This window comes from Anguilla anguilla, chromosome 7, assembly GCF_013347855.1.
Source record: "Anguilla anguilla isolate fAngAng1 chromosome 7, fAngAng1.pri, whole genome shotgun sequence".
Classification (NCBI taxonomy): domain Eukaryota; kingdom Metazoa; phylum Chordata; class Actinopteri; order Anguilliformes; family Anguillidae; genus Anguilla; species Anguilla anguilla.
The window spans coordinates 52,824,315-52,839,206 of NC_049207.1; the positions used below are offsets into that span (position 1 = coordinate 52,824,315).

Below are 14,892 nucleotides of genomic sequence, written 5' to 3' on the forward strand. Positions count from 1 at the left end.
GCTGCAGAGACTGCAGAACAGTTTCAATAACAACCTCCAAAAAAGAGAGAAACTACACACTCGGCTGCAGACGTTTAAAAAATAACAGAAGGGTCTAAAGCTGTACGAATGGCAGCAGTCGAGAGAGCAACCTCAAAGTTATGAGGGGGGGGGAAGAAAAAAAAACCAACAGCAACAGCAAAACGAAGTGCGTGCGGACGCTCCCGTGCTGACAGAGAGCAGCCGCTTCAGAGGAAGAGACGGCGGCGGCGCGGGCGCGGAGCGTCTGAGAGGCGCACGGAGGAGCGGCGGGAGCGGCGGGAGCAGCGTTTACTCACCGGCAGCGGCGGCGGTATGCCTGGCCCGTGAGACTGACATGCCGCCGGAGACTCGGCCATCTTTGCTGGAAGCGGCGGGTTTGGGTGCGGGGGCCGGCGCTCTCTGGTCTGCGGCCGGCGCTCTGGAGGACGAGGAGCCTCTCGCTCCACCGGGGGATGGCCTCGGTCCAAGTTTGCCTCGCCCCCCGTCCGCCCCGTCCGCCGCCGCCTGCAAGCAGTAGCCCGTTTCACACACAGCGTCCCACGGCAGCAGCCTCAAGCCCACATTCCCGAAACTGAGTATGGTGTTGGCCATAACCGAGCTCCACAATGCGAACGGGAGGGGGAAAGAAAAAAACTCAGCCGAGCTCTCAACCGACTTGCTATTGTACCACATTCCCCTCAGGATACTGGAGGTTCCAGCCAAAAAAATTTTTTTTTCTCTCCCCCCCTCTCTACTCCCCCCCTTCTTCTGTAAACACTCTGCGCACATGGAGCGTATTTGGGGGCGGTTAGCAGAGTGTCGTCATCTCACTCATACTTTCAAAGGAGCAATTACACAGGAGGGGGAACGCATGAAATGTTTTCGTTTGGTATAAAGCAGCACCCACCCCCACACCCCACCGCACCGCACCCTACCCCACCAATTATGCAAGCATAAACCTATTCCTCATAAAATCAACAGCTTGTTTCCTTTGTTTGTTTCAAAAGAACATTGGGCCCTGCCAATTCGTACACTTGTTTTCACATTTCACTTTTAAGGAAGTCATAAATGTTTAGCTTAAATGTTAACCTTAAGTTTAAAAAGGCTATGCAGCCAATTGAGGAAATGAAATGTGCAAAGTTACTTCATAGTCATTCACTTCAATATCTGTTGTCACAGTGCTGTGTAGAAATGTATTAAAAATCAGGTAAATTCTACAAACTACCTTCTGGTCTTCAGTTTTAGGATTTTGACAGGCTTGGCAATGCTATATAAAATACAGAAAAAATACCAGAAGCAAACAAACCTACAAAGCTTAGCAATAAAAACCCAAACTTGAAATTAAAACTTTTTTTAAGTCACTTTTTTTGTTAAAATAAAATGTATACTCCAAGCTAAATCAGCAGTAGAAAACCTGGTTAAAGAAATCCCTCCACAACATGAGGTGAAGCAATCTTCAAATAAACCTGCTGATAAGACTGGAGCAGAGGTCACTTAAAGCACAGCGGTCGATATATAGATGCACCAATTTACTTACAGCCGAACCGACTTCCTGGTTCTCTGCACAGCGTTCTGCTGGGGTCCCATTCTCCCGCGAATCGGCCTCAGAGGGTCGGACCGTCCCGCCCGGGGTGTCGGCCCCCTGAACCGGCGTCTTCCGTCGCCCAGGCTCAGACGGGGGCACGAGGGTGTCGAAAGTCACGTTACTGGCAGAAGAGCCGCCCCTGTTCGCCGTGTCCCTCTGCGCGGAGGAGAGCAGGCTGTCCCTCCGCGGCCTTACAGCAGAATCGCACTCCGAACGTCTGCGTGGCCTGGACTTCTGAGTCACCCCCTTGTTTGAGTTTAAGGATGTCCCAAGTCTTTTACCCCCGTCGCCCGCTTCCCCTTTTCTCTGGGCAGGCGAACCAGCGGGGGCGTTCTGATTGGCCGGAGCGGGTTTGCCGGGGGTGGTCGCCACCCGAGCGAGGTTGGACACCCTTAGCGGGGTGGTTGGCCGGGACATGACTTTCGGCTTGACGTTCTTGAGGTCGGGCTGCGGGAACCTGGTCGGGACCGTTTTGGCGCGCCGGTGGGCCGCGGACGCGGGCGGCCTGGAGGCCGCGGGCGACGGCGGGACGGGGGGACGCGGCCGCCCTTTCGGGGGGCGAGCGGCGGGGCTGCCCACGTTGCCACGGTCACCCCGGCACGGCGACTGGGACGGGGGCGGGAGGCAGAAGGTCTTGTTCTCGGCCGAGCCCTGCACCGGGGTGGAGGTCTGCGCCCCGCAGCTCGTGTCCGAGTCCTCCGAGCCAAGCACCAAAAAGGTCCCGCCCCCTACGGGGGTGCACGCGCCAGAGCTGCACTGCAGCGGCTCCGCCTCCACGTAGGTCCTGCACAGCGGCGCGGGGGAGGAGCACTCCTGCTCAGCAGCGCCCGTCGACCGGCCCTCCTTCGCCTGCGCTTCGCACGGCGGACCCGGCGGACTTTCGTCGATGGCCAAATACGTGTCCTCGCCGCTCGGCCGAGGGAAAAGGGCAACACCGCCGCCCTGGGAACCGACGTCCTCGCCCGACGCGCCAGCCTTCGGCGTTCTGTCTCGCAGGCCCTCGCAGACGTCGGGCAGCGCGATCGACGACGCGCCGATGTCGCCGGGCGCCGAAGTCGGGGCGGGGGACCCCCCGAGGAGGGAGGCGCTCGGGGGCCCGTCGCTCCCCGAATCGCTCAGGCCGACGCCGTCGCTCCTCAGCGCCGTCTCCCCGGAGCTGACGGACGCGGAGGAGACCCGGCCGTCGCAGGAGCTGCGGCGGGACGGGACGGCGGGCTCGCCGCCGCCGCCGCCCTCGCTCACGGCGGAGTCGGGAGAGGCGTCCGCGCTCCGGTCGCTGCCCTCGCCGCGGCGGGCGTCGTCTTGGAGACCGGTCATCGCCAAGGCGAGGTTGTCGTTCCAGTTGTCGGGCTTGGTGTCCAGGTACAGGGACGTGGGCTGGCCGCCGGACTCCAGGCGCGTAATCCCCTCGTCCTGGCCACACCCCGAGCCGTGAAAAGGGGCGGGGCCGAAGCCCTCATTGGTCAGGGGGACGGCCTCCTTGCCGAGGCAGCAGTCGAGCATCTCCACGTCGGCGGGGCTCTGCCGGCTGCTCCCGCCGCTGCTCCCGCCGCTGCTGCTCAGGCTGCTGCTGCTCCGTGTGGACTCCGGGGAGGAGGCCTTGTCGCTGCCGCTCGCCACCTTGTTTCCGTTCTGGTCGTCCGTGTCCAGCAGGAGGCGCATGGAGCGAGTCACGACCCCCACGGCCTTAGCGTGGGCGCGGTTCTGCCCACCTGCTCTGCGTACGCTCATTCTGAGACAAAGTTTCTTTTATTTTAAAATTTATTTTGAATGTTACTTTAGGGTAGGAGGGCTTCGGACATATGGAGGCCCTACTACTGCATTGCTTGGGTGGTCTTCACTTCAGCGTTTTGAACATGAGGAACAACTGGTCTTTAATAATTCCAGATTCAGCACCGCCAAGTAACAAAGCCATCTGGGGGGGGGGGGGGGGCGGCACTGGGAAAAAAAAAAAAAGAAAAAAAAAAAAAACTCATTAGCAGGTATTTTTTCTCTGACACACAAGGTGGTATACCCTGCCCCTCCCCCTAAAGAATATTAATGAAAAAAACAGACATGTTTTTATAGTATGCAGTGGGAGTTGCTTTTAAATCAAGGGTATGGCATGAGGTGGCTTGTGGCTTGCCTATAATTTACTGACCCAGACCTACGGCCACTAAATTTCTCATTTTTTTTATTTTTAAGGACTGCGCTGTTAAAGCCATTACCTCTGCCAAAGCCATTCTGAGTTAGCGGCATCGGGCAGCCGCGCCACAGACGTGGAAATGTTCAGGGGTCACAGCAGGGAAGTTTTCATCAATTTCAAATTTCATTTAAACGCAAACGGCAAACCACCGGTCAAACTGCAGTACCTTCAGCATTAAGAATACTAAATAAAACTTAGGCTAAGTCTTCTGGAGACAGAATATTATATTTTTGCAATACATTGAGTCTAATGCATAATATTTACATGAGTCGAGCGCGAACAACCTGGAAAGGGGAGCATTAATCGGGCTGCAGGTATTAAAAACATTCCCCTGGGACAAATGGCCTTTGAGCAAACTGCACACTCAGCACTCTGTGTTTGGGCAAAACAGCGAGCACATTGTTCAAGAATCACCGCACACAGCAAACAGCCTCTACATGTGCGTTTCCGTACCGTCGCAATGCCAAGCAAAGGTGCAGCAGCATGAAGAGGGAAAGGCTGCGTTTGAATATTGCATCCAGTTATTTGCGGCCTGTCGTATCAAGTTCTACGTATCCAGTTTGCTCTAGTCTTAAACTAATGAGTTCTACTGTGCTACGATACCGTGCTGAATTGTTAATGGACATAGGAGACACAGAGGGGCAGGTAGAGTCTGCACCGGCACCTTTATTAAAAATGAATTAGTTACTGATAGTGGGATCAGGGTGCGATTTCTGCTATGGCACATGATAGTGGACAGACAGGAGCAGAGTAAATGACAGGTGACACTGCTACCCTCCGCACTGCACAAATGCACATCCAGCATTCCTCTACGCGCGAGATGCTGACCTCAGAAAAATAAGAATTTACATTGTGCTTGTGTGTGCGCGCATATACATGCCATGTGTGTGCGTGCATGTGTGAATGTGTGTGAGAGAGTTTGTGTGTGCGTGCGTGTGCGTGCATGTGTGTGTGTGTGTGTGTGTGAGAGAGGGAGAGCGTGTGTGCATGTGTGTGTGTGTGTAAACAAAGACTAATGGCTCCGCCCCTCTGCAGTGCCCGAATGCCCAGTGCTGACTGCAGATGTGAGTTAATGCGGGGCAACCACTGCACACACACGAGCAGCCAAGCCCTCTCAAACTGGGCCGGGACGTCCCGTCAGCGTCCGGCACGAGCGAGGAGCAGCGTCCACCCCGAGAGCAGCAGGGCTTCTCCAGGGCCGACTGTGTGAACCAAACCGTCCCGCCGGCCACCGCTGTGTTTGCATTAGCTCCGCGATGGAGACTGGACCACAAAGGCCACTACACCCTCTTAGACAAACACCTCATTGTTGTGGCCACAGATGACAAGCAAAGTATCAGCACACAAACGCCTGAGCTGTGCCAAGATCCACAAACCCCAATTAATCCTGTACCGTGCTAGTGTCCATCATTAGGCCCCTGTTGTAAAACGTTCAGAGTTAGAAGCAAATGGAAACATTTCACTTGCATTAGCAGTAATAGTACAATATTCTCCAACGCAAATTCCCTCGGGCCGCTACAAATCTTAAAATGCCTGCACAGTCAAAGAAAGTGAAAAATTAGAAAGTGCGATTAAAGTTTTGAGACAGACTCAACTGTAATCATAGACGATCAATGCCCCCCCTTTATTTCCCACAACTCAAAGCAGTGCCTGTTCTCCTTACAGACATGGCTGTCTCCTCGGGGCACTGGGTAATTCAGCATAACTCTCGATTGTTAGAAGAAAAGCTCTATATGCTTTGCTGCACTCCTGTCAAGTGCAATAAGACGGAGGAATGTTTTAAACAGTCTCGTCCAGCTCTTTTCTTAGAGCGCAGAATACAGTCGCACAAAAGAACAACCTTTTAGTAGATTTTGGGAAAGAAAACCAGTATTTTTGCAGGGGTTTCGTGTGAAAGGATGGTACATTTAAACATCATTATCCACCAGCCTAATGGTTATAATGGAGCAGAGTCACAACAGGGCTCTTCTGGAATTTTCCATACTCCAGCACAGTCACTACCTCTTAACTTCAGGCGTCCATTGAGCTGGAAATATAAGAAGCAAAGTCCCTTTGAGCGAAAAGGGAAAATGACCACTGATAACAGCTGATAAGATGGCTGACAAAACAACGGCCTTTGTCAATATGTCAAGAGTTGAGGATCGAACCACACAAAAACATCCAGGAAAGACGTGATCACATCGATGCGCCAGAAGTGATCATGTTCACAACAATCTTTGGAGCCATCCACCAAGTCTTAAAAACATTTCATTTTGAGCTGACATCGGGCACTCAAAAGCACAAATTTTCCCTTCATTGTGATCAAATCATTTCGGCATAACTGCTGTACTGTTATGTGCTGTTGTTATGCAAACATCGAGGGGAAAGACAAAAAAAAAAATCAAAGTTATGAAAATAATAGAGCCTTCACATTTGCCACCAATTACGACTTTCATGTCGGTGTGAGGGCTCTTGGATGAACTCCAGAATCTCTACTATACGCATGGTAATTATTGGTGATTACTGGGTAGGTGAAAGTTTTTAATCTGGCCCAAAAGAAAGGTCTTAACTTTGACGGCATTAAATCAAACTCCCACCAATGAATTCCTGTGCGGTCACAAGCAAAGTTTGGAAAGCTCTTGTAAAAAATTACAACACCTCGAACACACATTTGAAATATTGAGCTGTTTCAGAATAATTTAATTCTTAGCCCCAAAAACCAATTTTCACAATTCATACAAAACTGCCCGTGGGAAGTTCAACTTTGCACGGCTAGAGTTAAGACGGTCCAGTGTGAAATCTTATCTCCATATAGCCTAAGCTATCCAGCACCGAGGGAATTTCCCCTGCTTCATACAGCAATGTTACATTGTGTGTTGCTGAAAAACAAAGAATCTTTTGGATTCTGAAGTGTCAGGACGTTTAACTTCTAATGATTCAGGAATATGAGCTATGAACAGCCTGTACTCCCCTCTCTTAGCAAAATGCATGTAACATCCCAGCTTGTATAGGAATTTTCTTTTAGCTATCCTTTAGAGCCTGTGGTAACACACAGAGAAAAAGGTTCCATTTAAGTCTTTCAAATCAGACAACAGTTTACATATCCAAACTTGGGTTTCACGCATTTTATTTTTGCCGCATACAAACAGAGCAAATATTGGTTTCTATAAACAAGAGAAAAGGAAGGGGGGAAAAAACCTGATGCCACCACCAAAAATAGAGATTCTTAGAAAAATATCATTGCATTGTACAAACTGACACATAACCTCAATATAAACTAAGCAAGTAAAGAAATCCGAGATGTTTTTCATTTGACGTTTGATGAAATTGTTGGCTGAAACGGCACGGCAACAATGCATCACCCTGGCTGACTGAAGGGTTCCCACGGAAACGGAGAGTATGCTTAGTCATGTACAGTCAGACTCCTGCAACCCCGGGCCGAGCATTTAAAGAAACAACATCCACGCTGAATTAATGCTTAACCCAACTACACATTGGACTCTGGTGTGCTCTTAATTTCTAAACTACTGACACAAAGAACAAATGAGTCACGACAGACATTTTATGTGCAGTTTATCCCAGCATTACACCAGTGCAAGACACCATTCACATGTATCTCTGAAATAAATGCCAGTCTATCAATGCTTGTGGTGTAACAGGAGGAAAATATTTTTTAAAATATGTTCTTTGCACATTGTCCAAAAGTTTAAAGGTTATTAAAAATGTGCCAGACAAGTTTTCAGCCAACATTGTCTTTTTCCATTAGCATTCAACCAAGTTATTCTATCCAGAATTTATAGCTAAATACTTAATTAACATTAACTATGAACATACAGGATTTAAAGATATGTCTGCATACAAGAAATGACTCTCGGACTATGCCAATTCAAAGGTTACTGACATAAGTCTGAAATTGATATGGTTTCAACCTGTGATAAGTGTTGCAGCCTCACCATGAGAACACAATCTCAGTTTACAGTAAACAGAATATATTCAAATGACAGCTCAATCACCGGTTTATCCTAACCTGTATAAAAGCTCACATCTCATGCAGTAAGAAACGTACCAGTCAGGCAGTGCTCCATGGTCCACGGTCAGAGTCAGCCAGAGCTGCAGACCTCCATTAAGCTACTGAACGTGCAGCTCTCTCTCTCCCTCTCTCTCTCTCTCTCTCGCTCGCTCGCTCATTCCTCTGCCAAGACTCTCACTTTCAGCCCAAATCCCATTAGTGCTTAGCGAAGCACAAAAACAGAGAAGTCCCGCTCGGCGTGGAGAGAGCCGCGGAAGTTCACTCCGCGCGGCCTAGCCCAGCCGTGCAGCGCTAACTCGGGCTAAACTGTGGGCTTTATCCCAGTCAGGCAGGCAGGAATTCTGCTTTTCCCTGGAACTCCGCTCCTCCCAAAGCAGCTCATCCCAAACTACAGCTCACGCGCGCGCACACACGCACATTCGCACACACACCTCGGCGTTGGCACCATGCTTGCGCCCTGAGCTGCCTCGCGAGTTCAAGGTCCACCCCTGGAGTGCGCTCCCCGTAGCGTTCCTGTGCTAAGTTTACTGTGTGGCGACTGGTTACCTTATCCATGTGAGCCTCTCTCTCTGGGGAGGGAGGGGCCTCCACTTGTCAGACCAAATCAGCATTCAGTGTTGCTAAGCAGCCAAAGGCCCTTTTATACGGGAGAACAGATCAGCCAGACTTTTGGCGCTGACTAGGAAAGTAAAACGGTGGGAAATGGGAGGGGAAGAAAAGAGAGAGAGAGAGAGAGAGAGCAGAACTACAGGTTCAGGCCTTTTTAAAGTTTCTGGCGTGCTGATCTTTAGGTTGGGCCATCATCTCTACACGTTACACAATCAGATTAAGGCCGTAATCCAGGCACATGGCGGCTAATTCTGGACCCCAGGAGGCAAACTGGGAAACGCGTAGCCGTTCGACGTACAGCGTTTCACTGGCTTTTCAGTTCACACAAACGCCCTTGACGTCAACACCGCTTATGTCATTCAGCCAAAAAGAGAGCCAACACACACAGGTAGTGAAATGACTTCTAAACAAAGTGAGACAGGGCTGCAAGATTTCAAACTACACATAGGCAAAGCTAAACAGTAGGATGTGCAGTGGACAAAAGACAAAAATAATATAAAACATTTTAACGGCCAGTTTTTACACTGATGCAGGAGGCACCATATAGCCTAATGGTATACAAACAGCCCACAGAAGCACAGAACCTTGGAGAGCAGCACTATAGGCTATTTTCTGCTTAATCCATATAAGGTCCTTAGACTGAAGTAACAGTCTTGCCTAACAAGTGACACGTCAGGCATGGGAAACCTTCTAAATCAATTCTCTGTGGGTCACGGAGGCAATTATACACTGATTAGGACTTCAACAAAAATACACATAGATTTACACAGTACAAACGCATTTTATAGCATACGGTTTACTCTAGGAAGTTTGCTTTTGAGTACAGTATCATTATTATGCAAGGGTACCTGACGGACTTCTTAGGAAAAAAAAATTGTTTTGGCCCAAGATTCATAAATCCAGCCGCCTCCACTGAAACAAAGAAACTTCCTGCCTGCATAAGTCATCTCCTGTGTAAGACTTCACAACCGCAGAAGCTTCTAAGCTCCCTAAAATATGTGAAGTTCTGAACGGAACAGCAGAAGACGGAGTCTGTTTCGTCAATTATAAATATTTCCCCAACAGCCACCCCCCCCATTAGGCACAAGATGAAGTATCATACATTCACTTCAGGAAACTTTTATTATGTTTGCAGTCCTTCCGTTTTGCACGCATGTGTTCGGACTTTTCCACCACACAACTTGATCTTAGATACGCATCAGCTGGACACACAGTTTCTAACCGAACTGTTAAAAATGGCAGAATAATGCTGAATAAACCTTCATTTAATCGTTATAACAGAGCCCCTGTCAAAAGAAGGACAAAGATATCCCAATTGGCATTCACTCTAACCTAGGCCACTTAACAGATAAGCAGTGGTACAATAGAACATTTCCCACTGACAGAACCAAGCCTTCTGATGACTGGGCAAGTCGGTCCCAAGACCTGATAAGTGAATCAGCATCATTATAGTAAAATTTTGATTAGGGTATTACAGTTCCCAGAGTATGACATTACAAGATTGCGGCCAAGAGGAAAGATGGGGGGGAAAAGTATACTAGACCAGCGGTGCTGTATTTACAGAAACAACAGTTATCACTCTCTCTGCAGAGTCCCGGTATGTAAACAGAAGCAAGCGCAGCGCCACGCGCCAGCGCTGCACAGCTAGCACGTTAGCCTCGCGTGTCGGAGGAAGAATTCATCGCACGTTATAGTCAGCGCGCTGACAGCGCGGCGTTTTATAGCACCCGCAGCCAAGATAAATCACGTATCAGCGCCACAAAATATTTCCCGTGAAATTGCTTGCGGAAATAATAACAGCTTTATTTATAGGAATGCGGGAACAGTAATCTAAACAGTCCACCGTTTCATAAGCGCTATTAAGAGCGATATATAACTTGCACTACATGGAATGCAGATCTTCACCTTACCGTCCAATCAGCAGCCAGAATCAGAGAACACGAGCAGTGTGTAGGCTACGGAATGAACAGCGCTGCCCTTATTCACTGGGGCAGGACGAAATGTGCGGGCCGGACAGAGCCGGGGAGCTCAGGGGTATCAGCAGACACCGATCGCACAATTCAGCTGAAAGCCAAGCCTACCCCGAGCCCCCCGGGGGCAGTGTACAAGCCGCTTAAAAACAAAACAAAAACAACCACAGAACCTGATGTGCAAAACCCAGGGAAACACTTCATTGCGTATAATCAACTTTTTTGTCCAGTTTATAAAAAAAAAAACTAAATTAGGCCCACTCAATGATGAAACGCATTAGGCTCAACATTCCATTAGAGAAGTGAGAAATAGTCAGGTCTTCATACAGAATGTAGATATGGAAAATGAGTGAAAGATTAGTAAAGGCAGCAAACAGCAGTCTTTCACAGTGGCTCCGAGAAGCCTCTCAAACACACGGGTGACCACACTGCACACAGAGACAGAACAGGACCACCGTGTGTTCCCCGTGATACCTGAACGTCTCTGCAGGGCTCAGCCTAAAGCTGGTGTGGATTCACAAGGCCTTCTGAGCTGTGCAGACTAGGCTATTACTGTACATCACACTGCTGCCGACAGGGGAAAGGCCACCAGGTCAAGCCGCGATACGTCACCTGCTACGCCAAACTGACAGTAAAAAAAAATGTATAGCCTCATGACTAACAAACATTCAGTGTCTGACATCACTGACATAATTTCATTCAAATTATAATTTTCATTGACGACTGATTATAGACTGTATGAGATGGAATTATATTACGCTTTTATTTTGACATATGCACTTTTGAAAGATCAAGAAGCATTTTTTTTTTTTAACTGTCAGAAGAAAATATACAACTACTATGCAACTGGAGAAGATATCCATGCTATAGAGGACAAGATACAGGCAGCTATTTTTAAACTTTTTCCCCAAATACAATCAGTTGGCCTACAAACATTTACAGACACACTACACAGAAGAGTTACCTGCAATTCAGCTCTCTCCTTGTCTAAAACACAGCAGTCTTCCCTTAAATAAATGTGGGGGAAATGGAAGGATTTTTAGCAGATCAATACTGACGTGACTGGCTGGCCAAAGGGTACAGCAGATCTGGACGATATTGAGTTTCCAGGAGGATCCTTTGCCTGAAAGAGCTGCAATCAGCAAATCTGCGGGCCCGTAAAGCAGCAGTGAGCTCCAGAGAGTTGTACGGACGGACGCAGTAGAGAAGACAGACACGTGCAGCCTGAATGGGTCGGGTATTTTAGAGCGGGTCGTTCCTTCCCAGATGCCATTTCTTGGGTCATCCATCTCGCGTGCCGTCTATATTCAAAGTGCCAACGCCCGATTCGTCCTGCCCACCTGACTTATACACATCAGACTGCCATTTGGAATGCCTCAGTGCCGCATCCAAATATAGACCTGAGTGGTAAACATACATTCGAAGGAAGGAGCATTCCTTTCACTATACTTTATACTAGTATATCACCATGCATTCGCACATGCTCAGTGCCAGAAAGGACTGGCTTGGCAAAAAAAAAAAAAAAAAAAAAATTAAGTGGCTGAAAAAAAAAAATCAATGCAGCATGTATTAGAATCAAAAATTCTGATTAATGGACGAGCTCACTGCACCAAATAGCCTAAATGCTTAAACTTGCAGAAGGAAACACAAACACTGAAAAGGACTACAGGGTTTACAGTACTTACTCAAACTTTGATTTAATACTAGTCATAAACGGGCCTGGCAGTCAAAGGGTTATTTAAATGTCTTTGCGCATGTGCCCTTGAGCGACTCTTGTTTACATTCAGGGTTGTGGTCCAATAAGGCTTCGCTCACTTCGTAAAAATCCACAGCAGCAGACCTGGTCTTCACCTCGCCATTAAAAAAAGTTCAGATGCTTCCAAAAGGGGGATCGGGTTACGGTCTGGCCCTTACGCAGGACTACAGAGGCCAGCGGCTGACCTGTATGGGACCCACCACAGTGTTTCCCCTCTAGTCTCCCCGAATCCGCCACAACAGCAGAAGGAGGTGAAGGCCAGTTTGAATGTTTTTAAAACAGAAATATCACCTTAAGTAATACAGCACAAAATTATTTAAAAACAATTACTTATTGAAAAAAAAAGTGGTCAGAAGTTAAGAATCATGCATGTAAAGGAAAAAACAAAAACAAACAAAAAGAGAACAAATGACAGATTAAGAAAAATAAAATCAAAACCCAGCGAAAACATACAATTTAAACGATAAAAAGTAAGGCCTATAAGATGTAAGTCTTAAAATAAGATTTATGTTCCAGAGTCTAACTGAGAAGGTCAGGTCCCTCTCTTTACAGTCTAGACTCATTGCTATATAACATGACAAGTTGTGTCCATTACATCTGATCCACTCTCCCCAAACACAGACAGCAACAAGAAGTAGGCCACACCATTAATACGTATCTAAAAGAAAAAGCTGTATTATCCTTTCTGAGAATACACATAGCAACCATTAAAGAGGAACTGACCCTACAAATAAAGAATGGGGTCAATATAGTAATAAACCATTTGATTCAGTGACGCATTTCTCAGATACACATTTCTTATCTTGATTCCAAGCGAAGGAGCAGCTTCTGGCTCACGCACAGTACACGTCAGAGGTAAACGCCCCAAAATCAGCCTTCTTCGGTCCTACCTGCAGTCAAGTAAAAATTGTACCACACAGGCATGTTCTCCGCTGCTCTACTAAATAAACATCCTTTCGCAGATCAAAGGAAACCAGAAAGGGGAAGAGATCTTATTCTTATCCAACACCACGATACCCTTATATCATCTGTGTGGTGCACTGCAGTTACATGGTCGGCATCGGTACATGGTCACCAACACTCAGGCCTACAAGTAACTGGATTGGCATGATTTAAAAGTGCACAGGGCTGTACATGCTGCAACCTTTATTTATATTTAGCTCACAATATTATTTACAGGGGATCTGTTCCATGTGGAATGGCTTGCATTCACAATTAGTAGCCTAATTAAAATGCACAACATCGAGCAAAAACACCACTTCTTTTAATTAGGAATCACGTTTTTATAGCTTGATTTATTAAGCAATTCTGCACATTGAACACTTTCATTAACTGATTTTCTTTGGGCAGCTACAGCGAACTACCATTAAACCTAACTAGTTAAATGTAGATCTGTCTTACGTAAGCTGAGGTATTTTAAGCATTAAAAAGTTCATAGGCTACAATTTGATGTGGCCAACTGTAGAAAACTCCAGAGAATGTGGTTCTCCGTCTTGATAGATTACAAATATTCGATTGATGGTGGCCTATTTAAACTATGGTTACAAATAGTACTATTACAAAACACCCGTGTTTTCTGAATGTTTTTTAAATAAATGCAAGGGTAAAAAACGGTTACGTGAACCCCATATAGCTAGCTTAAGACAGGTCAACAAAAATGATTTGATACTAGAAAACTAGCGAACAAACAAAACACTAGAGTACTTCAACTGTTACAGAGCAAGTAACATTGCATTTAGAAAATATCAGTGAAATAACTGATAATAACCGACCGTGGTTTAGAACGATAGCAGCATTTGCCAAAACAAAAGTCGTTACACATTTAAAATAATTTCAAATGTAGGCCATACTCACTTAAATCACCACAACTTGCAGACACACTAAACGGTCGCAGGTGATCTCCTCTTCACCTGTGCAAAAGGTGACGTCAACGCCATCTTCCCATATCAACTTTTAGCGACCACCGGTTACGTTTAAAAACTGACCGTTACGACCAGCATGCCCATTTGCTTGAGTCCTTTGCTTGCTACATGTCTTGCCACTTGGCCAATGCAGGACAGGTCACTGGGGAATTTTTTCATTTTTCAGTTCATTTTCTTTTACGTCTATAACTTAAAATGTCTTAAAAACACATTAATTATATTAATAATAGGAAATTGTACTATTATGAATTGCACATGAATCGGGGGCAGTGGCATCAGATTAACAGATCAACCAACATGGCTTACATGAATGATTACGAATCATCCAACAATACTAGATGTAACTATCAAATACAGAAAAAATACCATGAGGATTCAAAGCAGATTTCTTGTACATAATTAAACATGTGCTCTCTCTCTCTCTCTCTGTGTGTGTTTGTTTGTTTGTTGTAAACGCAGAGGACTTCCAAGCTTGCTCCAGTTCAAATTACTTTCGTAATGGTGTTATCCGATGAACTATAAAACAATGGTACCCCTATTTAAAGAACGGTTTTCTAGGGAATACAATAACAATCACACTCACACATGCATGCACAACCCCCACTCCCTGCTTAAATACAACCCAGTGTACTCACCTTTATGTGTGGACTGTCTCTGCAATCTTTTCAAAGACTTCTTGCAAAATATCATTGTGACATATTTAACACAGGCTCAATGAATGCACATTCTGCCATAGCTGAGCTATATATTGAGTGCCAATAAACTAGGATAGAGATACTTTCACAATATACTTTTCACACAAGCATATATTTCCTGGGATATAAGTTATATAACACAATAGAAACCAGGCCTCTTA

General features: G+C 46.7%; 1 protein-coding gene across 6 annotated transcripts in view; it reads right to left on the minus strand.

Annotated features, from left to right (window-relative positions):
* The window catches only part of mtus1a (microtubule associated tumor suppressor 1a), a 50,709-nt gene extending 36,653 nt beyond the window's left edge, over positions 1 to 14,056 (minus strand). For 3 of the 6 annotated variants that reach the window (XM_035426686.1, XM_035426684.1, XM_035426681.1), the window contains exons 1-3: positions 7,816 to 8,300; positions 1,538 to 3,500; positions 318 to 525 (exon numbers count right to left, since the gene is read on the minus strand). In XM_035426686.1, the coding sequence (XP_035282577.1) occupies positions 318 to 525; positions 1,538 to 3,316 (1,987 nt within the window). In that variant the 5' untranslated portion in view covers positions 3,317 to 3,500; positions 7,816 to 8,300. Of the gene's footprint in view, positions 1 to 317; positions 526 to 1,537; positions 3,501 to 7,815; positions 8,317 to 13,968 lie in introns of those variants that run through there. The other 3 variants (XM_035426682.1, XM_035426683.1, XM_035426685.1) reach the window with 3 other exon arrangements.
* Positions 14,057 to 14,892: the final 836 nt, after the last annotated feature.